Source organism: Mastigoproctus giganteus, chromosome 11 (assembly GCF_048544385.1).
Source record: "Mastigoproctus giganteus isolate SK-2022 chromosome 11, ASM4854438v1, whole genome shotgun sequence".
Lineage (NCBI taxonomy): Eukaryota > Metazoa > Arthropoda > Arachnida > Uropygi > Thelyphonidae > Mastigoproctus > Mastigoproctus giganteus.
In genome coordinates, this window is record NC_143585.1 from 118,471,220 (window position 1) to 118,497,389 (window position 26,170).

At 34.3% G+C, this 26,170-nt stretch overlaps 1 protein-coding gene across 1 annotated transcript in view; it reads left to right on the top strand.

Annotated features, from left to right (window-relative positions):
• Positions 1 to 26,170, top strand: part of LOC150078378 (DNA polymerase lambda-like) — a 66,702-nt gene that overhangs the window by 6,167 nt on the left and 34,365 nt on the right. Inside the window, exons 3-6 of the mRNA XM_090384549.1 lie at positions 6,560 to 6,667; positions 13,979 to 14,158; positions 18,861 to 18,989; positions 19,619 to 19,787. Coding sequence (XP_090240675.1) covers positions 6,560 to 6,667; positions 13,979 to 14,158; positions 18,861 to 18,989; positions 19,619 to 19,787 — 586 coding nt within the window. The remainder of the gene's footprint in view (positions 1 to 6,559; positions 6,668 to 13,978; positions 14,159 to 18,860; positions 18,990 to 19,618; positions 19,788 to 26,170) is intronic.

The window sequence follows — 26,170 nt, forward strand, 5'->3', positions numbered from 1 at the left end:
AGTTTCATATAAATTTATGTCAAAGCACAACACAAAAATCACTTTTAACTAAAGGTGCATAAACAAAACACGCGGCCAACACGTTTAAAAATGCTACTATTGAGGAAGGGCTATGTGGTCTGGTCAGAAAATGCACTACACTTTCATCGTTATCATATGTTCTGTCAATAGATCAATTATGAACGTCTTTGTGATAATTTTCTAAAGCGCATTTCTGGAGGTCACAACCATAAAACAATAAAAACAATTTGCACTTTCCAGTTTATTGGGCTTTTCTGTTAGTGCGATCTATTATGAATGGGTAGTAAACTTGATCTTATTGCATTTGCAATAATACCGATAACTGGAATTGTGTGGGTTTTTATGTTATTATGGTGAAATGTACTTCCCTTCACTGAAATCTTCAATCATATAAAAAACAAATAAATTTTCAGAATCTTCTCTTCATTCCTGTTTACTTATTACAATGAAGGAATTTATTTATGCATGGGTAATGCACACACATCATTTCTACTACCAAGGTAGTTTTAATGCATCATTTTAATTATATCTCATTGTGAAGGTATTCACAATGAGTTGTCATGGTATTGCACTACCTTGAATAAGTAATGCTTCACTTATAGAGAAGGCTAATGTTACTTATTCTAGGTGGATACCACTACCACCCAAACAGTGGTAGTATCCACATTATCCACGCATTAGTCTTCTCCAAGGTAGTGCAATACCATGGCAAGTCATTGTGAAGGTATTCACAATATGAGATATAATTAAAACGATGCATTAAAACTACCTAGGTAGTAGAAATGATGTATGCACATTGCCCATGTAAAAATAAAGGCATTTAACCAAGAAATATCTTTTGCTTATTACAATGATGAAGAGAAAGCGACCAATGGAAAGTGCAAGTGGTGGCAGTGCTAGGAAATGAAACAAAACTGATTTAGAAATGAAGATGAAAATTTTTAAGAAATAAGAAGCAGGACAAAGTTTGTCATCTATTGCATTTGAATTAAGTCTTGCATCTTCAACAGTGAATATTATTTTAAAGGACAGTGCACTTATAAAAGAACATGTTAAAGATCAACACATTTAAGGTCAACAGCAGTGATCGCAAAACAGTGTTCAGGTGCTATATTGAAGATGGAAAAGCTATTAATAATACGGATGTAAAATGTGATTCAGAAGCAAGCACCCCTGAGTCTAATGGCCATTCAAGCAAAAGCAAGAAGTATTTATGAAGATATTTAGGATACGTATGGCGAACCCCAAGCCAAGTTCATGGGAAGCAACAGGTGGTTTAATAGGTTCAAGTATAACGCTGATATTCCACAACTTTAAGGTAAAATTTTTTTAATTGTACACTTTTGTAATTTTGTACACTTTGTAATTTTTCCTGTACATGAGATAAATGTAAATAATTCTATTTACATGTTCATCGAATATTTCCTTTTTGCTTCAATCAAATTCAGCGAACACAGTTGCGAGTGCTGCTTAAGTAGAGTTCCGCAAAACGCAACCCTTACGTAAGTTGGGGAGTGGCTATATTAATTTTATAATGAGGTTTAGAATTTGTTTATGCAGAATTAATAGGTTATTTGGCAAAACTTAACAGTACACATAATTGTTATTAGTTTGAGTTTTTGTGTGTTTAACAGTTTTATGAACTTGAAAATGAAATCGGCTTGTTTTGATGTTTATAAGTTTTCCCTCCAACAGAATTAATGAGTTTTGGTATTTTGAAAATAAAAAGTGTAAAAAACAATTTTTAAATTGAAACTTTTCATTGAAAAATAAATAATTATAGTTCATTAAGAAAAGGTGACATATTGATATACTACAACAAAAATATTAAAAAAAAGCAGATTTTAGAGGAAAAAAAAAAAAAAAAAAGATAGACCAAAATAGTGAAAACACCACTGCTGCCAGGTTTATTAAGTACTGTAAAAGCTGTGTTATCTGCCATTTTACATTGTTATGCTCAAATAATTGTTATCCTTCTAAGTGCACATACAGTGCGGCAATTGGAAAACGAGACTGATGCTATGAGACGAGTACTGGTGCCTGCCATTTACTAGAAGTAAACATGAAATGAAAGATTGATTGTTCCTCAAGCACTGCAGTCAAGGTCAGTGGAAATTGACGCCATTTCAGAAAGTAGTGTGAGATTGTATAAAAACATTATGGGAATCCTGTTGTCTCGAAACTTTACTAGACATGTTGTACAGACAACGTATGTGATCGAGACCCGCTAATATTCATAAAATCGGACAGATGCTATACTATTGTGATTTTCTCTTGTAGAGAATCTGAGTCCTCATTTTGAATTTAAACCAATGTTTTGAAATTTAACCAGATCAAAAATAAAAATAGAATACTAAGTATAATAAATAGGATCTTAAGATTATATTTTAAGTCAGGAGATCTCTTACCTGAGATATTTTCCAGGAATAACTGCATCCACGTAAGATGTAATCAGAATAGATGGAAAGTGTTTCAAAGACCTGCTTAAAGGAAGGGAAAAATCTTGCAACAAGACAAAGGAATAAAAATAAGATTTTACCCTAAATCCATGCATGGTGAATAATTAAGAGTATAATGTGAGAAGATTATCCGAAGCTTGATGGGGCTTTTCGTCTAGATTATCTTCAAAGGGGAAGTGAGCATGTGTTGAAGGCTGTATATATAGCACTAGCACGTTCCATTGTCGTATTTCAAAAGCGTGGTGGGGGAGATGAGTAGGCAAATTTGGTCTTGGTAAGAGAAACGACCGTGGAGACAGACTGGTAGAGTTTGCACAAAGATTTGAACTGGTTGTAATGAATACCTTCTTCGAGCTGCCACCGCACAGACTTTATACATGGAAATATCCAAGTGATGGAGAAAATGTGAGGAATCAAATTGATTATGTTTTGATCAACCATCATTTCAAAAATGGCATGAAGTGTTTAAGAACATATCCAGATGCTGACATAGGTTCTAACCATAACCCATTAATTGATGAACTGAAAGTTGGAGGGTAAACAATGGACTGACCTACAAAAATTGGAGAACAAAGATATTGAAAAGCAGATTGAAGACTCGTTAGTGAAGGAACTGAATTATAGCCTCCCAAAAGCCACAAATGAAAAATGGAGGTCAATTAAAGATGCTGTGCTTAAAGTGGCAAATAATCAACTTCATGAAAGGTGAACCTCTAAAAGCAAAACGGAAGTGGATAACGAATGATATACTAGCACTGATGGAAAAGAGAAGGCAGAAAAAAACAACCCAACAGAATACAAAAAAAATAACAACAAAATTAGGAAGAAAATAAATGAAGCAAAAGAAAACTGGATGAGGTCCAAATGTGAAGATATTAAGAAACATCCTTTAATGACCAATTCAACAAACATAAAGTATTGAAAGAGGCATTAGGACTTTACTACAAGACTGGTAGAGGAATACTAAAAAAGAAGAACGAAAAGACTGCAGTTTCAATTGAAAAACTTGAGTGCTGGAAAGAATATATCAGAGAACTGTTTGATGACAATAGAAATTAAAAGTTTGACAGATCAGAAAATATGGAAGGACCGAGTATCATGGAGGAAGAAGTGATCTTAGCTGTTAAGTATGCTAAACCCAAAAAAAGCAAGTGGTCCTGAAGAAATTCCAACAGAACTTATTAAAGATAATAAAAGTGGAGGTTTTGGTCGGTCTGCTCAAAAAGGTTTATGACACTGGAGAAATTCCCAGCGAATGGTTGAGATCGTCATTCATACCCATACCGAAATGTGCAAATGCCAGTAGTTATTCTCAATTTAGAACAATTAGTGTGATGAGCCATGCATTGAAGATACTTCTAAGGATTATACACAACCAAATTTATTAAAGATGTGAGGAAACACTTAGAATTCTCAATTTGGTTTCCAACAAGGACTGGGTACCAAGGAAGCTCTGTTTGCAGTTCGGACTAGTAGAAAGCTGTTGAGATGGGAACCAAGAGGTGTTTATCTGCTTCTTGGATTATGAGAAAGCCTCCGATCGGCTAAGACATGACAAACTGTTCCAAATCTTAGAGAAGATTAAATTGATAGCAGAGACATCAGAATAATGGTAAATTTGTATTGAGGACAATCAGCAAAGGTATTCATAGAAGGAGATAAATCAGAAGAAATAGAAATTAAAAGAGGAGTTCATCAAGGTTGTATTCTACCACCTATATTGTTCAACGTGTATGTTGAAGAAAGTTTTAAAGAAGCTTCAGAGGGATGTACAGAAGGGATAAAGATTAATGCCAATACAATAAATATGATCAGATATGCAGATGATACTATATTGCTGGCCAGCTCTGAGAAGGATTTACAAGCATTAATGGATAGAGTTAGTAGAATAAGTGAAAATTTTGGTCTGAGGTTAAAAATTAAGAAAACAAAACTTATGGTGATCAGTTAGAAAGAAGTGTGAACAAAAAATACAATCAATAATGAAGAAATTGAGAGGGTTAAAAGTTATAACCCTCTCAATTTCGCTAAGTTGGATGTATGCTGAGCGAGGACTAGGACCATTCTATTGAAGTACACTCAAGAATTGAACAACCATATGCAGCATTCCTTAAAATGAAGAATCTTTTATGCCACAGTGATCTTACACTTCCTTTAAGAACAAGAATATTGAGATGGTTTGTCTTTTCTGTCCTCCTTTATGGAGCTGAGGCCTGGACACTGACAAAGAAGGCCCAGAGTAAGTTAAATGCTTTTGAGATGTGGTGTTTCAGATTAATGTTAAGTGTCATGGACAGATAAGATAAAGAATGATGAGATCATCAGACAGATGAAGAAAAAAACAGAAATAACTAACACCATTAAGGAGAGGAAACTAAAATATTTAGGATGTGTGATGAGGAATGACAAATATAAGATGTTGCGAAGATGACAGCCAACCTCTGCAAAGAGATGGCACACTGAAGAAAAGGAAGATTGAAAAAATTTCAAAAATAACACTACTCTTTGTTGCATTTTTCTCTATTTATTTGGGCTTTCATTTATGTTAGAAATGACTGCATTATCCACAAATTGATATAAAGTTGCTAATATTGTTTTTATTCAAATAACATCACCAAGAATGCAAATTCCTGTAAAACTAAACTTGATATTGTTACCAGTTTTGGAGCTATTGGCTCCATCTGATGATGGAGCCAAATAGCTCAAATTTGTAACTAGCTCCAGTTAGCCTCAATTAGCAACCTTGTGTTGAATTGTAAATAAATGTATTTAAAGCTAAAAAGTAGCCAAGTGGTAGTGCATAAGAAAAACTTCGAATTGAAAATGTAATTTTCATTATACGTATACCATAACCTCTTGTTACTAGGCCGCATTGGCCCAATACAGCATTTTAGTAAAGAAGTGACAGTGGGCCAAGCATTTTAGTAAAGAAGAAATAGTTTGAGAAAATAGCACTTTTCTATGTTATATTTTTCTATATTTGTTATTTTCTTCAAGTATCATCTCTGTGATGCTAAGCATCACAGGGATGTATACTTGATCTTTCACAAATCCCTAGAGAGTAAAATCTAAGTGTCAGATCTGGGGACAGTGGGACCATGGAATTCATTTACCATGTATACATTTCTCTATAGCGATGTAGCAACGTGCTTGCTTGTTGAAAAATTGCAGCAATCCTTGTAATTTTGTTCTTATAACTGTGGATCATGTAATGCTGTAGCATGTCCAGGTACACTCACCGGACACTGTGCTTACCGTGAACAAAAAAAAAGTCCATAATGGGCATATCACGAAAGACTGTAACCTTTGCTGTTTACATTGCCTCCCTTCGAATTCTGACATTTTGTTTGTTCACGTTACCACTCAAGTGGAATAGTCTCATCACTGAACACAGCTTTTTCCAGGAAGTTATTCACCTCCTTTGTGCAAACTGACATGTTGCTAAGGAAGTTCAGTAGCTGCAACATGCTTTATATACATTCATGTTGTTTACTTAAAATCCCTCAATAGTCATATATAATTGATTACTGGTGTGATGTCTTGTCAATTTCTTTGGACTAACAGTGAGTTTCACTTGAATTTACCCTACAGTAGCCTCTGATGTTTTTGGTCTGCTGCTTCCATGACCAGAATGATTTCCCCGACATACTGTTTCATTAATTTCTTATATCACTTGTGCAATCCTCCTGCTGGATCGTTCAGTGTTGAATTGTGTTTTGAATTTTTGGACACAATAGTCGACTTTGTGTCATGAAGCCAAATTGTAGAGTGAGTTTTCTGGGGCCACGTGACATGCACTGTTGTAGTCTGCACTGCACTGCTATCAGGCAACAAATGCAAGAGACCCTTGGCCTGTGTGATACTTGAAGTGGCTCTTCATACTGTTTAGTGATTTCATGCCATTAAGCTGCTAACAAAGTTAATTAGTTAGATATTGTAATAATATTTGATTAAAGTTGTCAACGTAGGTTTTGTTCGGCCCTGTTTTTTGTTTTTTTTTTATACGCAAAGGGAGTTTTACTATTATTTATGAAAGGAATTAATGAAATTTGATGTACATTTTTTATTTATTTTTTCAGATGCTAGCTGAAACTTACAAGAATACTCAAGACCACTGGCGAGCTTATGGTTATACGAAAGCAATTATTGCTCTCAAGAATTATCCAAAAGAAGTGACAAACTGGGAGGTAGAGTTTTTCTTAATGTAATATTTATTAACTGTATTAGAGGGAATTTATATAGACAGGTCAAGGTCATTCATTAGCTATTTTACAACACATTCACACTATAATTCCACCCCTTCTCATCAACAAATTGTTGGTTTAAGAAATGCACTGCTTACATAAGCATTCAGTACCACAAGTTACTGTGAGTGAAAGGTATATGGAATGAGAGAGAAGAGGAAAGCTAATGAATAACCTTCAACCACCTATAGAATTTCTCTCCACAATAGTGAGATTCTTTCATAAAGTATCATATAATTTATTTTCAACCACCTATAGAATTTCTCTCCGCTATAGTGAGATTCTTTCATAAAGTATCATATAATTTATTTTCCTTGTTAGGCAGTTTTCATTGAGAACACTTATACAGTTAGCATTGTTGTATACTGTATATTTTCTGTGATACTGATTATTTCAGTGATGACCCCCCATTATAAAAAAAAAACATGACAGTGCTATGCATGACAGGTGACTAACTTTCTTTTTATTTCTGGATTTTTTTTTAAATTCCACTTATTGATATTTATATCAGTATTTAACCTTTTTTACTAATGAATGGCAATATTTTTTAAATGCAATTTTATATTTTTTAATGATAAATTAAATTTGAATATTTAAAAATGTTTTATTTTACACTATTTTCAAAAAAAAAACATGCTGAAAATAAAAACTGTGTGTGTGTGTAAATGAAAATAGTTTGTGATAATAGTTACTGTGGGTTAGTGGATGTATATTAAGTGAAAGCAGGATATGGACCAGCACCTTAAAGTGCTAAGCTGCTAACATAGAGTGTTAGTTAAAATATAATAATATATAAAAAAATTTTTATGCCATATTGTTAAGCTGAAGTGTGCGTTGTGCAAGATGCCAACCTAGAAGGACTAAGGAAAGGAAAGTGGAAGTATAAATACAGACCTGTTAGTTTAACTTCTGTTCCAGGGAAAATAATGGAGTTACTGGTTAAAGAAGCAATACAGGATCATCTAAAAAAGACTGCAGTTATAGTTTAGTTCAGACACAGCATGGGTTTGTTAAGGGAAAGTCTTGTCTGACAAATTTTATTGGATGCTGTGACGTGGTCACAAAGGAACTGGATGCAAAAAGTAATTTTGATATTATATGCTTGGATTTCAGGAAAGCTTCTGATAGTGTTGTATATAAAAGACTGCTATACAAATTGGAGCAGTGTGGCATTAAGGGAAAGTTACTGCTATGGATAAAGGGATGGTTGAGTGGAAGAAGAATGGGAATGGTTAATAATGGACACTGCTCTTCGTGGACTAATGTTATTAGGAGAATCTCCCAGGGTTCAGCTGAGCCTATTGTTGTTTTCTATATTTATTAATGATATTGATGAAGGTATAGCAGGCTTAATGTCTAAGTTTGCAGATGATGGCAAGGTAGTTAATGACAATAATCAGGATAAGCTACTGCGACAAGATATAGAAAAATTAGGCAGATGGGCTGAGATATAGCAGCTGAAGTTTTAACATTGACATATGCAAGGTACTGCATATGCGTAACAGTAATCCCAGATTAGTATTTTTTCTTTTTAGCATTTTCTTTTAGCATTAGCAAAGGCACATGATGCAAGAAAGCAAGCTTATATAGCATCAGCCAAAAAAAAAAAAAAAAAAAACCTTATTTCACCCATCCACTCACTTCAAATGTCTGTCTAGTTCTGCCTTGAATCTATTTAAGCTATCAACTTCTACAACAACAGATGGAAGTTTATTCCAGCAATCAACCACCTGCTGGCTAAAGGCAAACTTTCGTACATCTATCCTACAACTATTAACATACAAACTGTGTGCTACTATGCTCAGGGTAGTGGAAAATGAAAAAAGACCTAGGAATAATTGGGCAGTCAATGTGAAGTTCTCTGAGCAGTGCATATAGGCTGCCATGACAGCTCATGGGTTTTTGTCAATGAGATACAGGAATTTTGCTAGCAGGGATAAGGATGTGATTATCCCATTTGTACAAGGTAATGTTTAGGCCACATCTTGTACTGCACACAGGTCTTGAAGCCTCATTTTAGGAAGGATGTAAATCTGCTGAAACGGGTGCAGAGAGCAGAGAAGTGCAAAGATTGATTGAGGGACAAAAGGGTCGGCTTACCTAGAAGGCTTCAGTTCTTCAAATTTCAGCATCTGGAGACTAAACGCATGTGAGGAGATGTGATTGAGGTGTTTAAAGCTTTGAATGGATTGAGGAAGTTCGGAACTTATGGCTTTCTTCCTCTTGCTCAGATTACACATGGGGGGGGGAGCATAAATTTAAATTGAGGAAGGATGGTTGCAGTATAGATATATCGAAGTTTGCCTTCACCCAGCTGGCAGTGGTTGTTTGTTGGCACAAACTTCCCTCTGTTGTTGTAAAGGTGGTTAATTTTAATAAATTCAGGGAAGAACTAGACAATTTATTGGAGGAGATGGACAGGTGATATGGGAAGGGTGTTTTTTTTTCTTTTCTTTTTTTTTACTCTCTTTTCTTTTTTGGTTGATGCTTTATAAGCTTGCTTTCTTGCATCATTTGCCAGCACTGAAACTAATACTAATCTTATTCATTACAGCTTTCTTAAGATAACTGTCGAGGGGCAGACATTTTGGAATATTGTCAATAAAATGAGTGAATTTGAACTGCTGGTTAAGACAACTAATGCTAGCATAATTGGGCTAATTTAAATGTGGTGTCACCCAGAAATAAGAGATGATGAAGTTCACTGTAATAAGCATAATATATTTGTGAAGGGCTGGCATGATAGAAGTGGTTTGGGGAAAGGGAACATTCTTTTATCAAAAGCAGCCTGAGTGTGACAAAAACTTCCCAGATTAAGAACTTATGTATGCCAGCACTGAATCTGCATGGTGTGAAGTAGTTGGATGCAAAGGCAAAATGAGAGTGGGGGAGTATGATGCATATCAGAAGTTTGTGAAGAGTATGACAATAGCCTCTAGCATACTGACTTGGAGAAGTGGTAGGCAACTCACCATGGTGGAGGGACAAAATGTTTTAAATAAACTAGGAAATTATTATTTGTATCAACATGTTAGAGAAAATACTAAGGGTAAAACTATTCTGGACCTGATTATTACCCACAAAGGAAATGACTTGGTAGGATCTGACATTACAGAAACCATTAGCAGAAAGTAATAATTGTGCACTTATCAGTTGGAAGGTGAAGAAAGAGTTTAAAGGTAAAGGATAGTTGTTAAAGGTAAAAACACAGATTTTAATTTCAGGAAAGGGGGACCTTTCCTGAATATGGGATGCTGGCACTCCTCAGAGTGTGGGATTTAAAAGTCATTGCAAACCTGAAATGGGTAGGCTATACTGCTGGCACCAATCTATGTGCGAGATTGCTGGCACTGACCACAGTGCGGGATCTACAAGCACTATGCCATTGGCAATTACACAGGGGTGCCTGTCCCCTGTGACTTTTAAACCTACACCCTCTCCTATACTTCGCCTAAACCAGGGCGGATTTATTCTACCCTGTCAACCCACCCAAATTCATTCCCCCTTCAATCCTCTTTTTTTTTTCTTTTTTTTTAATCTATTACTTTATTTATTTTTATTTTTTATTATTTATTTATTTTTATTTTTTATTATTTATTTATTTTTATTTTTTATTATTTATTTATTTTTATTTTTATATATATATATATATATATTTTTTTTTTTTTTTTTTTTTTATTTGGTCTCCTTCAGGAAGCTCAGGAAACCCTGGCGGAGGCGGACCAGAGTATAATGGGCAGCCTGGCTCACCTCCCAGTGGTGGTGCTGGCAGGCAACGTGGGGTTCCCTTAGGGGGGGGCCTGTGGCTAAGCAGCCAGAGACAGAACAACAGAACATAGCACTACTCTGTCACAAACCAGACACCACACTTTTTCTGGCTTTTACAGAGATTCTGTAATTTTCACAAAGTACCATGGTGCAGATGTGGGAAACCATCGGTGGCGCTTTCCACAAAACACTATGCCACTATATCCATAGATGGGTAACATAAGCCAGCAGAATATCACCAGTGGATCAACATTGACGAAATCCATACTTGCAACCGTTGATCAGACAGAAGGCTTGTAAATAGTTTTAGAGTTGGTGGTTAATTGATTCTTCCATTACTTTAGAAAGAGTAGAAGTAAGTGCAATGGGACAATAATTGGATGGGAGGGATTTGCCACCCTTTTTAGAAACTGGCTGGATATGAGCAAATTTCCAAGCAGAAGGGAAAACACCTTTGGAATACACCTTTGAGAAAACACCTTTGGAAATGGTCTTATGAAAAAAAGGGGACACAGAACAAGAGTTAAGTTCAGGAGCACAAGTTTTGAGAACAAGTGGAGAAATACCATCAGGACTTGGAGCTTTCTATAAGATCTAATACCACAGAAATTAGGTTGGCAAAGGCTGAATATCAGAAATCACTGGCTAAGAGGAGCAAAAGATAAGGAGTTTTTCATATATGTGAATACAGAGAAGAAAAGAATGAATCAAATCAGACTTTTGTGTACTGGGTGCAGAAAAGTCTTAAGTAACCAAGCTTATTATTGCAGCTGAATCAATCAGATACTTTGTATCAACATTTGTGGTGAGAAGAAACTGTGCTTGAAGTTGAGAAGCAAGAAATTGGCTATGTTGAAATTTCAGATTATTTATTAGAAAAATTTTGAGCTTAAAAAAAGGCTCCTGAATATGATGGCATGTATCAAGATGGCCTCCGTAGCCGAGTGATCAGGAGTGGAAGTGCAATAGCACAAGCTCTTTGAGTAGAACGGGGTTCAAGCCCCTGACTGCTGAATACGGTCGATCTGCCAACCCGCATTGGACCAGCGTGGCAGATTATGGCCCATTTTCCCTCAGCATGAATTGTTGAGGAGGCTTCCATCCTGCAGTGGGTTGATAATGGCTGCACTTTACCTTTACCTTATCAAGTAATTTTGAGAGAGGGGCTGCTAGAGTGCATTGAGCCATTAAGGCATCAGAAAGATTGCTTTGGAGTGGAGAAGTGCCATTGTATCACCAATAGACAGTTCTAAGAGTGAATTGAATAACTACAGACTAGTCAGTCTGACTTCAGTAGTAGGGAAAATCGTGGAGGTGGTGATAAAGAGTGCAACACGGAACATTTAGTTACAAAAGAATTCTGAAGGCTAAGCACATCATGGTTTTAAGAGAAAATCATATTTAACCAACCAGATTAGCTATTTTGATGCAGTTACTCATCAACTGTGGAAAAAATAATTTTTATATTGTTTATTTCAATTTTAGTAAAGTATTTTATTTAGTTCCTCATGAGAGGATACTGTATAGCTGGAAGATGTTGGGAATGTCGTTAAGATTCTGAAATGGGTCTTATGGTGGCTGCATGCCAAGAGGTAGTGGGCTGTGATTAATTTCCAGATTGGTATAATATTAAAAGTGGGGGTCTCCCCAAGGATCAGTTCTGGGACCAACCACACTTGTTTCTGATTTTCAAAGACCAACAGAAGAGGTATGGTATTAAAATTTGAAGATTGATGGGAAGATTGGGAGAGTGGTTATTGATCATTGCCATGCAGCATCCTTCAGGATGACTTGGATAGGCTTCAAGGATAGTCAGAAAAAGTGACAGTTATGCTTTAATGCAGTAAAATGCAAGGTTAGAGGTTCTCCCATTTGGAGAATAACAACCACAAATGTAACTTATACATTTGCTAGGATTGAATTAATCACAGTAGAGGAAGAAAGGAATTTGGGAGTTATGATACAGATAGCTTTTTATTGTTTATTTGAATCTCTCAAAAACACCATAGACAGGCAGCGAGGAATGCTTATGGTGCCCTGTCAATGATTTATTGAACATTTTCTTGTAGAGATAGGGTGTGTAAGCAAATGTAAGACCACGCTTGGAATTCTGTGGCTAAGTATGGAGACTGCACCTACAGAAAGACATCAAGCTTATTAAAAGGGCACCTCCGTAGCCAGGTGGGCAGGAGCAGCAGCAGCGTGTAGCACACGCTTCTTGATTAGACCGGGGTTTGAGCCCATGACCACCAAATACGGAGGATGCGGAAAGGTCAGGGAATGACCACTGCATATTCCCGGAGCAATATGGCCTTAGTTGCTAATGCTCCTAAAAACCAAATAACAACAACAGCTTCTTAAAAGAGTCAAAAGATGAGCAAAAAGCCTGGTGAGATTTGCCAAAGGGCAACCTTATGAGAAAATATTTTGCATATGTGGGCTAACAAGCTTGGCAAAGAAGCACCTTAGAGGAGATAGTAAAATGAATAAAGGTGAAATGTTCACTGTTATAAATAATTCAGAACTAGGAGCATAAATTAAAATTATAGGGGACAGAGATTTAGACTAAATTGTAGGAAATTTCCTTTTAGCATGTGAATTGTTATGATTTACCTCTGTGGGTAGTCGAGGCTAATGCTTGGGTAAATTCAGAGGCTAGCTGGATAGTTACATATGTGAGTGGAGAAGCTGGGGTAGTTTATTTTCTTTTTTATTTTTAATATTTAATTTTTTCTTGTTATATTTTTTTATTTTTTCTTGTTATATCTTATTGTTTATTTTTTTATTATTTCTTCTTATTGTTATTTTTTATATTTTTGAGTGGCACAACAAAAGCCTATGGGTTGAACTATATAACTAATGCTAATCACAATGGTTTCAAGCAAAGTCAAAGCAAAGGAGGGCTGGATCAAAATGACACCAATATAACCATCAATATTAATACCATCATGGCCAAGAGAGGGAAAGAAAGAGAGAATAAACAAATTTTCTAATTAACTATATTCTGTTCATTAAGGTAGTTAAAAAAAAAAAAAAAAAAAAATCCTATGTTCAGTGCAATAGTAATGCTAAATTTCCCACATTAGAATTTCATTTTAAGTAGATATAGAATTAGATATAGCTTAGCTTAATTTTTAGCACTCTCCTCATAGTAATCTGCTTAGCTTGTTGAAAGATTCACCACGTACATAGTAGTTATGAAATTTTTACTATGTACGTGGTGAATCTTTCAACAAGCTAAGCAGATTACTATCAGGTGAGTGCTGAAAATTAAGCTAAGCTATATCTACGATCTAGTCATTACATCATAGCACATAAGGACTCCTTAATATATCATCAGTAGATATAGAATGTAATTAAATATAGGTTCAGCTGTAATAATTTTAATTTTCCCTAATAGAAATTTATTCTGTGTAGATATAAAATCTGTATTCCTGTTACTTAAATTGCTTTTTTTTCCTCCCCTCCCTTTTTAATTCATTGAAGGAAGCTAAATCAATTCCAGGGATTGGAGATAGGTTAGCAGATAAAATTGCAGAAATAGTTCAGAGTGGTCACCTGAGAAAAATTGAAGAAGTATGTTCAGGAAGCCGAATAAATGCTATTAATCTTTTTGCAAATATCTGGGGAGCTGGACCTGTAACAGCCAGTATTTGGGTACAACAGGTAATGTGTTTGAGAACATTGTCTCTTTTAAGAATATTCCCGCACTAAGAATTAATATTTGGGTGATAATGAAGTTGCAGTATGATATGCAGAGTGCCTATGGTGCACTTTGCACACAATTGACAGTAAAGATGTACCAAAAAAATTAATATTTAGATTGCATAAAATGCTTATTTGAAATAATATGACAACATTTCCATGAATTTCACAATTATAAAATAGTTAATGTTGAAAAGTAGGAAGGCTTCACTCTTGTTTTGTAGCTAGCTTGGTTTAATTTGCCTAGTGATGTAATGGTCTTAACCCAGCAGTATTATTCCCCTTTGTGAAACAAGAGGTATTCCCACCCTGATAGGCCACAGATTTTAACTTTAACAATTAAAAAAATATATTCAGTTTTTTTGGATTGTGTGTGTGTGTGTGTGTGTGTGTGTGTGTGTGTGTGTGTGTGTGTGTGTGTGTGTGTGTGTGTGTGTAGTAGTAGTAGTAGTAGTAGAAGTAATGGCAAATGATGCCAGAAAGCAAGTTTATATAGCATCAGCCAAGTTTAAATAGTATCTCCGGATATCTAGGAGATATCCGGATCAGCCCATAGCTGATCCAGATATCTCCTAGATATCTGGATCAGCTATGTGTTTTAACAATTTAACAACAACTTAGCAACCCCATCTCTTTCATCATGCAGTATAATTGAAGTCTTTTGAGGATATGATGGGCATCATGGCAAAAACCAATCTTCTTACATTTCAAGGATACAGGTCCAACAGTTTTGCAGACCGGCCATTGGATCAAATTTATTAATTTCTTTATTTATTACTAATTATTAGAAAATAAAAGCAGTTACAGTACTTCCTTTATAAGGATATAGCTATTCACATCACTGAATAGATTCCCCAACAATAAGCAGCTGATTGTTTGGAAATACAGTTGGCAATGCACTCACAAGATAGAGATGAGGTAATTCCTAATGATTCTCTGTGTTCACTTTATTTATAAGCATATAAAAATGTAAAATTTAAAGATGACATATTTTGTATAATCACACAGTACTGAATATTTCTTATAATTCCTTCAATTTCATTATATTGATATTTGATTGTACTGTACTTGGTTTTAGTAGTCTTTTAAAAGCAGACAACTGTTTACATGTTGCTGGACCCATTTTGAACGACATTGAATTTTGACTTATCTGGGGGGGTGACATATAAAGACCTATGTTGTTAGTCGGAAATTGTAAAGACTTCAAAAGTGTAGTCTGTCAGGGGCAAAAGTTGACATAGAGCAGATAATCATCTCTTAAGGGCACAAAGGGTGACAGTTTAGCACTAATGATATTAAGAGTAGGAGGTCAGAATACTTACATTAACAAGTACAAGGTAACGTTGAGAAAAAGTTGGGAGTTAAGATTAAATTCGAAAGTTTCTGGATTCTGCCCACACACAATCGAGGTAGTTCAGGTTGAGGGCCTTGTCAATCAATTCAGCTCTGGAGTTACTTTGCAGGGATCATGGGGTTGAATTTTTTGTAGCATAGTCTGTGCTTGTTAACAAGAAAGACTGTTATTACAGGAATGGAATACCCTTAAATGGAAGAGGTGCAAGAATATTTGTGATGATGTGAAAGTGTTAGGTTGAAAAAACTGTGAACTTCTGAATAGATTAATGAACTTCTAATAGATTAACTACAGATGCAGGCAGCAATGGAAGTGATTCTTGCACCGCTTCTATTAGAACATGCAGCAACCTGAAAAAGCATGGTGTTGGGGATTTTAACCCTTCTGTGGGTCCTCATGGAACAAGTAAATACATGAACTGTGTTAGAGTAACTAAAAGTAAAAACAGGTGCATGTATACTTGCATACACAATAATGCTAGGAGCATAGAAAATAAATTTTATGAATTTGTAGTACCAATTAAGTCATCAAATGCAGACTTTGTAGAGGTATTAGAGACGTGATGTTACACAAACTTAAGGAATGCAAAATTTGAATATGGGAAGTACAATGTATGCTGTAGTTAATCTGTTGAGATTGGTGCTTGATTATTTTTGGTGCTTGATTATTGGTGCTTGATTATTGGTACTTTTCTTATTCCAATCCTTAGATTGGAATAAGAAAAGAATTGTCAGTTCACATTAATTAAATTTAAAAAAAAATTAAAATAATTAGCAGATACCACAAATTTATGAACTACTGAACTTAAGAATTTTAACTTAGAATAAACCTAAAAGAATGTAACTTACTAGAATTAGTTTTATGAAAAATAAGAATTAAATTTACAACATATTAAAAAAATTAAGCAAAATCAGAAGTTAGTTTATTGAATTCTGTATTCAGACTACTAATCCTTTAGACCACTAATCCTTTAATCTATCTCTATAGAGCAAGGAGAGAAATATCTGCTCTTTGTGGCTGCCAACTGCTGTAATGGTGTTGTGCTGTGTAGTAGCACTGTGTGCAGTTTGAAAATAAAATATTTTCATATTTTTGGCATACTTAACAAAGTGGCTATGAGGAAAAATGTTAACGTGCAATTTTATAAACCTCTAAAAATAGATAGGCATGATAGAGTGCATTCATAACTATAGTGTGTGTGTGTAAAAGCATAACTATCATGATACTTATCCATAATTTGGCTTTGTATGAATATTTTTTTGTTAATTTTGTTCTTGACGGGTCAACAGTACCATAGGTATTATAAAAAATAAAATGTCATATTCATATATGCAATAGCTAATTGTTACTTTTTTTATCATAAGATCAGCCCTTTTTTTTTACAATTCCCCTTTTACTTTCTCATGAAATACCCTTTTAGAAGATGCACTCCAAAATAACAAATTGTGCAGAAAAACTTTGGCTAATTTTAAATTTCAATTAGAGCTTGTAATTTTCCACTAATTATTGTATATATGTTATTATAAATATTATCATAATATTTCACAAAAACCTTGCGAGGTGCATTATGGCCACAGAAGCCTATGTGCCAACAACTACCAAAAAAAAAAAAAAAAAAAAAGTAGCCATGCAATTTTCACTTCCAGCTTAGTGTTATAAATTAAAGGCATAAATTTATTTTTTAAATATATTTTTATTTTATATTTCATGATCACCATACATTTATCAATAATTGTTCCATTATAACACAGAATTACTACATGCATGTATTTCAAAATTACTATATATTTCTATGTTTAATTTCTCTCTTGGAGATGCTTTGGTCTCTCCAATGACAGAGGCTAACTTTCAACTGTGAGGCTTATGCTCACATTAGTAGCTGCACCATTGTCCATAAGTTGACCTAAATTGCTAATGTAATTTTATACAAATAATATTTCCAAAAGAAGGTAAATGCTATTTGTCTAAAACTCTGGACCTCATCTTGACAACTATTTTGGGACTTACCTATAAACTTTTTATTATGAGAAGAAAAATTAAATTTATTTCAAAGGCTCTAAAATTGAAATCGTTTGGTGTTGACTCAGAGGTAAAGAATATATATTCATATATTCTTTGTTTTGTTGAAATCTAAGTATATTATGTCAAAATTATTTTTGAATTCAGTTTGTATTAGTTCTACAGTGCAAGAAAAGGCTAAAAGCCTTTAAACTTTTTTTATATATAAATGTGCTTGTTGGTAATATATTTTTATACCTTAATTTTGGGTTTTATTTACCTTTGTTCGCCTTATTAATGATAAGTCACATGGACATTGGTTCCTTAGTACAGTTAATTCTCTAGAAATGTGTTGTTCTAGTAAAACTAGTTATCTAAACAAATTTTTTGTGATATCCTTTGAAAAAGATTGTAGATATACCATAATAACCTGTTATGCAAGTGGAAAAAGGCCATTAAACAGTGATAATGTTCTTATTGATTTAGATGGAATTAATAGATGAAGAGTGTCAAATTGGCACAGAGTGGCTAAAAGAAGATGACAGAAGAAGAAACAACATCTGCATTTCAAGAAAAATATATGTATGTGAAATAGGAAGTGAAGAAGTTAAATTACATGAAGGCAGAAGCTTCCTTGATTCCCTTACTAAATTTGCTAATTCTGATGAATTTAAAAAATAATTTTACATTCTGAGAGAAGTGTTATGAAATGCCTATACATTATTACCATTATTCAAGAGAAAATTTCTGATTTCTTCAAAAGCCTAAATTTCCGGAAGGACTATTCGCACCCAATTAAATTTATAGCTCATTATTTAACACATTAATTAAAATTCATTGTTTAAAAAATCGTATCATTCATGTTCTATTTTATTTGAACCTTCTGTATACAATTTTTCTTTTTTATGAATGTAAACATTTCCATGTTGATTCATATTTTCTTATTTAATTTTTGTCACATTTATTCCTAATATCAATTAAATTAAGATATGTTGCCATATTGTGAATAAGTTTATTTTTATGAACTATGAAACTATGACTTGAAGATGTACACACATAATTAGAATTTCTCTTGTTGTTTGTATATATTTTAATCTATATTTCAGATCACTCCTTCCCAATAGTTCGAATTATTTTACAAAATGGTGGTGACAATATTGAATTCCATCAATATCCATTTTCAAATATAAATTATATTTGAAAATGGATATTTTATCAAATTATTAATAAAATTTAGTTAACATTGATAATAACAAACAGCTATTGTTAGAAATTAGGTCATATTTTTTATAGCTTTTGTTTGCATTGCAGGGTTTTTGCACCTTAGATGACCTTCGCAATAATGCAAAACTGACTAAACAGCAACAAATTGGACTAAATTACTATGATGAGTTTTTAGAAAAAATGCCAAGGGAAGAGGCCACCAAAATTATTAGAACTGTAAGTACATTTTTGTAAGTAATTGATCAGATATTACAAGTATAACATAAATTAATTGTATACAAAAAATAAAAAAATAAATAAAAACAGAAAATATTGTAACATCTGCAGCACTGCTATTTCCACAGATTTTTATGTGTCTATATGTAAGCTGTCAATCCACCACTAACATGGATTAAATAACACCTTCCGGAACAACATGAAAAGTTATAATTATGTGGAAATGTTCCCAGACATGTATAAAACCAACATTATTTACGAATATAGCATAAAAAAAAAAAAAAACAGCCACTTCCAATAAACAGATTCATGGGTGGTACTTTTTTAATGCTCCTCATACAAAAAAAAATCAAAATTTTATCCAACATAAATGGAATAAATAAAATCATGCTCGAGTTAAATCAAAGGTAGATAAAATAACACTTTTTTTGATACTTTTACACCTACAGTTAGAAGAGGATTAACTAATTAAAAGTTTTTAGTAAAGTAATTATTTTACTATTGCTGTATAAATAATATACAGCAGCAGTAAAAGGTAAATAATAAAACAATAAAAAAGATATACACTTCTAGAATTAATAAAAATTAGTTTATTCAACTCTTTTTTAATCTAGTTTATATAAATTAAGATTACAGGTATGGTACAGTCGACTTATCCTCAGCTTGAAATAGTTGCTTGTGGATCCTATAGACGAGGAAGACCTACTTGTGGGGATGTTGATCTATTAATGACTCATCCTGATGGAAAATCACACATTGGTATTCTACCAAAGGTTGTTACTCTGCTTCACAAAAGTGGTGAGTGAATTGTCGAGACCTAATAGATAATATTTTATGTTTTTAAATTTATAATTTAAAACTTATTTTTCCATTGCAATTCTTTATCTTTTTTGTTTAATGTATTTTCTTATATGTAAATTTGCAGTGAACCTGCTGTAACTAACAGTATAAGCAGTATTGTTTTACCCTGATTTTTTACAGATGTAGAAACATCTGTAAAAAACAAAACATAAAATCAGGGTAAAACACTTTTTTCTACAGATATAGAAAGCAAAATATAAAATCAGGGTAAAAGAATACTACTAATACTGCTTATACGATAAGGTAAAACAATACTGCTTATACGATAAGGTAAAACACTGTGCATATACACTGTGCATTGCTGTTTCTTACAGTGACTGGGCTGGATAGCCTCATAAAATTCTGCCACCCTTATGCCATGAAATTCCTGTTTTTTTTTTTTTTTTTCCACTACTCAAAAGGGTAATGAATAATGTGCTATGAAATAGTTGGTTCTTCCTAATAGGGGTGATATGTTATTCATACATCAGGGGCAAGTGATGTGGAAGTTTTTTTTTTTTTTTGACTGATGCTTAATCAATGGCAATTTCAGTTTATCCTTACCTGCTTATAATGGAATTTGGTCAAATTTGTTGATGTTTGCCATATTAGATTATAAATTAATATACCCTTTCCTTAAAAAAAATTACATCTTTTTTCAAATTGTAATACTTATGTTGTACAAGTTTGGTCTTCAGAATGGCTTTCACACTGATCATTTACCTTTGAAATTTTTTGTCCATATAATTACATTTTCACATTTTTTTATATAAATGTAAAGTATGCTGAAACAGTTTATTCTCCTAAATATATAAATACCAGATTGCTCATAGAATTATTTTTAACATATTCTTGTGATATACTGCATTCCCTAAAGTTGACTACCTCGTCTCATTGATTAAAATTTCTGTTTACACCATAACAGCGTCATTTACATTCTATTCTGTATAATTCTAAATGCAGAGCTAGTTTTAATTTATTGATGATCATCTTTAATTCAATTAATTTGAATCACAGAAAATGGAGTCCATGTTTAAAAGAAGTAATACATTACATCGAAAGGATGTGGTAATAGAACTACCTATCTATTATTGAGTGAGGACACCATGGACTTGCAGATCAGCTTGTACATGTGACATTGCTGTTACAAGGTGCTTGAACACACCTAGAAATATAAATCACCATACTCTCTGTATAGCATCCCACATTAGAGGGTAGCAAACCTATACATTACATTTGATAGCCTGTCTCTCTCATCCCACTGATGTTGGATGGGTTCAAGTTAGGAAGAGGGGATCCACTGGAAGAGGGTAATGTCTCAGGGTAAAGTGTTCACCAAATCATTCCTGCATGCAGTTGGCCTGGTTGCATTGCATTATATGAAAGATGGCATTGCTGTTTGGAAACAGCAGGAATATCAATGGGTATATATGACTGTACACATACTCACACTCTGTTGACTGAATTCACCTGGCCAGGCTTTATTCCTATGGTGCAAGCCATGTGCTCCCATTATGATCCTCTTTCAGTGTACAAGGTTTTCTGGGTAAGAATGGAGCTATGAGACAATCACAGCATGGAATTTTTAAGGGACGATCATACCTGACTAATTTGGTTAGTGAGTGTTGTAACAAATGAACTGGATACAAAGAATAATTTAAATTTTGACATTGTTTACTTAGATTTAAGTAAAGTCTTTGATACAGTTCCTCATGAACAATTGTACTGTAAATTATTGTGATGTGGTATGAAGCGGAAAGTTACTACTGTGAATAAAGGGGATGGTTAAGTGGTAGAAAAGAGTAGTTATTAATGTCCACTGCTCTTGGTTTAATTTTATGAGATCTAGATAAACTAATCACATTTTCTGGAAAAGAGCATTTGAAGTGTAAAAGTGATAAATGCATGGTACTGCATTTGGGTAGCATTAATTGCAGAATAACATGCCACCTGGGTAGTACTCAAGGTAATTGATAACAAGAAACATCTGGAGTAATTGTATGAATCTCATACAAAGTTTTTTGAGCAATGCAGGCAAGCCGATGGACAGCTTAGTGGTACCTGAGGTGGTAATCAGAAAGTTCAGGACTGAACTACAGTAAACCCTCGATTTAATGGACTAATAGGGGAGAAGGGGTGTCCGTTAAATTGAATGTAACCTGGGGGGGGGCATTTTTTATTGTTCTTAGTGTTAAAAAAAAAGCTTTAATACAATATACAGTACTGTACAATATAAAATTATGTTGCAATTTGGCCTTTGATTTACAGATATCAGAAACAGTTTGTTTTTTTACGCCGTAAATTTCACAAACACTTGTTACTGAGATGCCTTGTTCTAATTTCTCAATTAGCTCTAATTTCTGTGCCACATTTAAGTTCACACACTTTCTTTTAACTCTTCTATCACTTGATGCCATTTTAAATTGTAAGGATTGCAAAATTATTTAATAAATAAAGTCACAATTCAGAAATTACAGAAACACTCTGTATGCAACCTGACCGCACGATAGTTTGAGGCAGACTGAGACCCAAACAAAGCGAGTCAGTAGACCTGCAGTTTATTGTCCCAAGTCACGTTCAGCTTGCAGGTCACTGCCTGCTCTTATCTTTTATCTGTAATCTGGGAAAACAGCTATTTGAACACGTTTTCAGAAAGAATAAAAAAACAATTTCCTGAATTTGATTATAAAAATAAAAATATAAATATCAAAACAATAATGGAAATTGGTAATTATTGTTAATTTTTAATTAATAATAACACTGAAGTTTTGTATAACCTAAAAAAAATAATATGGTCGAGATTAATGTGTACATTACTGTATTATTATTATTTATCCAGTCCGTTAAATCCAAAATCCATTAAATCGGGATCCGTTAAATCGAGGGTTTACTGTATTATAAAGGAAATGATGAAGCTTATGTCTAATTGGATGCATCTCCTTTGAAATAGTCTCCTTCACACTGTATGCACAGATTCCAATGCTGCTTCAACTTCTAGAAGCATTCCAAAAGAGGCCTACCAGAAATGATAGGCTTCTTTTAGAATTGCCAGTATTTCCTGTTTTGCATTCTATTTCCTCATTTGTTGCAATTTCTGTGACCTTTCAAGAAGTCTTAAGTTTTTTGGGGGGGGTGGAATCATAGGGAGCTAAATCTGGTGAGTATAATGGATGGGGGACCACAGTCGTGTGCGCCTCCGTAGCCAGGTGGGCAGGAGCAGCAGTGCGTAGCATACGCTTCTTGATTAGACCGGTGTTTGAGCCCATGCCCACCAAATACGGAGGATGCGGAAAGGTCAGGGAATGACCACTGCATTTCCTCGGAGCAATATGGCCTTAGTTGCTAATGCTCCTAAAAAACCCAATAACAACAACAACCACAGTCGTGAAATGCTTTACAAAAATTCTCGAATGAAAAGTGCTGAGTGTGCAGAAACATTGTCATGATGCAAGTGCCAATTCCCTAAAGTCCACTCTTCTTGCCCATTTTCTTTGAACAGCATCGTGCAATCATCATAAAACTGTTTTGTAGTATTGCAGATTCGCTCTTTGACCATGCAAATTCATAATGAACAATGTCCTTCAAATCAAAAAATATGATAAACATAATCATCACATTTGATCAAGCTTATCTTGCTTTTTTGGGCCTTGGAGATGGTCGTCTATGAAGAGAACTGGGCCCTTTGTTTTTGGTTCATAGCCATACACCTACAGTTTGTCACCAGTAATGATAGAAGAAACAAAGGGCAGCAGCACATTGACAAAAATCCTGACATGTGAGAACACACCACTCTCCGTAATGATCAGCATGGATGCAAGACACAAACCTGGCTGGAATACAAGTCTTATGTTAAAATTGTTTCACATGTGCTATAAGAAATACCAACATTCTCTTCACGAAGCTCCAGTAATTTTGCAGAACACTCTTTCCTGTGGAGCTTTTGAAGACATGTCAACAATCTCAAAACTCATTGGGATCTGTCTGAGACACATGCAGGAATTCATGCATTATAGTGAAAACAGAACCATGGCTAATGTTAACTTTATTTGTTATAAAATGTATAGTCACACATCTTCAAAGACTAGCTATTCCACTTTAGCTACAATGGTAGGGTCTGTAGCTGAGATTGGTCTCCTCTTGGGTCATTATGCACCCTGCTTCGCCCACACTTGAACTGTCTTTTCAAGTTTTTCATAGTCTCATATGATGGGCAGTCCTCCCCGTATACAACTTTCATTTCATCATGGATTCGTTTTGCCTCTTTGCTTTGAAAATGAAGAAATTGTATAATGGTTTGGACCTCAACCTTTTTCATCATACCACACCTCTTGCCATATTCATGATTCTTGAAGCAGTGATTTATCCCTAAATCAACTTACTTTTACTATTTGCACAAAAAACATAATGTTCTGCAAATGCACAGTCAATGGATGTGCAGGCCACCAGTCTAGGAACAAACACATTTTCATGGGTTTTTAGCCAAATTTAATACAGTAGAGCCCCCACCCATACGGCTGGTTAGGTTCCAGTCCCCCTGCCGAAAAGCAAAAATCACCAGAAAGTAGAACATACCCTTTTTTTTCAATTGCAATGCATATAAAAGCCTACTAATGTTTACACTATCATACACTTTAAACAGACTGAATCACTGACAATAAAATGGTGCCATATGCACTTCTTGGACTCAGCTGCTGAGTGCATCATGCCGAAAAATGCCCAAAAAGCGGAACAAGCTCTGAACATAATAAACATGGACATAATTGAAAACTGTCGAAAAGTGGGGCCCTACTTTATCTAGATCATGTAGCTAAAAATACTCGGTGCCATCCATCCGCTTGAATTTGCTGTATATGTCATAAGAAAGAAAACTTTTAATGTTTTTAAAAACTATGGATATTTACTAATAGCTTAAAATTCTGTGTTCCACCTGCATTGGTAATTAGCAGTACTGTGAATTGTTGTTTACTCAGTTTCCCTTCATGGCAGTCCTTACCTGTAAAGCACAGAGTTTTTACAGGCAGGATATTGAAAAACATTCCTGCTTCATCCAGATTGAAAATGTTATTTTAATCAAAAAGATTTTTTATTTCTGATTGAAGATTTTTCATCAAGAAGATTTTTTTCTTTCTGCTTCCTTCAAGTGTGCTACAGCCTACGTGTCCATACTTTCCTCACAAAACGTTTTATATGCAAAATTGTTCCTTCTTTGAAATAAATCTATTCAACCATTTTATGCTGTAAAATCTTTTATTCTCAGATTCTGGTATAGTACAAGTCTTCTCCACCAGTGCATTCTCCAGCGTTGTTGCCAGGTGGCTGAGTGCTTGATGGGTTGTTTTTAATTTGTTTGAGGGCATCAACCCTGTTCCTCAAGTGCACATAGCCTCCTATAAATCAGTATGTTGAAGTACTTTATTTGGCTGTATCGTGTCCCACTGAGTGGGGGGGAAGAGAGAGAGAGAGAGAGAGAGAGAGAGAGAGAGAGAGAGAGAGAGAGAGAGAGAGAGAGCGAGCTTTTCAGAAAGGCAGCAAGAAGCACACTGTTCATAGCTTTGATCTGCAAGAGAACTGCCATCAATAGTTCTCTCCCAAGCCAAAGTATTCCCACTACTTTGAGCTTTTTTTCTTTGTTACCCTTGTCTAAGGTATGATTCTAACCTAAATTTAAAATTACTGCAAGGTCAAAGAGATAAGAATATAATAATGAAACTCCCAGATTTTGGTATGCAGTATGTACTATGTTATTGCATTTCTAGATGGCGCACTATGGCCATAAACACCCATGCACCTAAAAAATTCTCAAACAAATAAACATTTCTAAATATGCTACAGATTTTCTAAATTCCGGCCTAGTACAAATATATGCCAACCTACATGGTGACCTTTGTGCTTATGGATTTTTGATAATTGAATGGAAAGGTATAATTGGAAATGTGGCTGATTGGAGGGAGTAGCTCCAACTAATGGTAGAAGGCAATGCAATACTTAAGCTTTATGTTTGGTAACATTAGTTTGATTCCATTCACTGGCACATATTTATTTTTATTTCATAATGATAGTAATGGATTATGGAAATCATTCAATTATGCCCATTGCTAAGTATTGCCAGGTAGTCCTCCTTCCCAAGTACTAACCAGGCCTAATGCTTAACTTTGGTGATCAAATAAGGACCACTGCATTCAGCCTAGTATGATAGTTAGCTTAGTTAAAAGTTAACAGCTTGGGAAAATTCAGTGATCAGCTGGATGGTTGCCTATATGTGAGGAAGGAATCACATGGATAGTTTTTCTTTGTATTTTTATTATTAATTTATTTTATTATTAAATATATTCTTATGATAT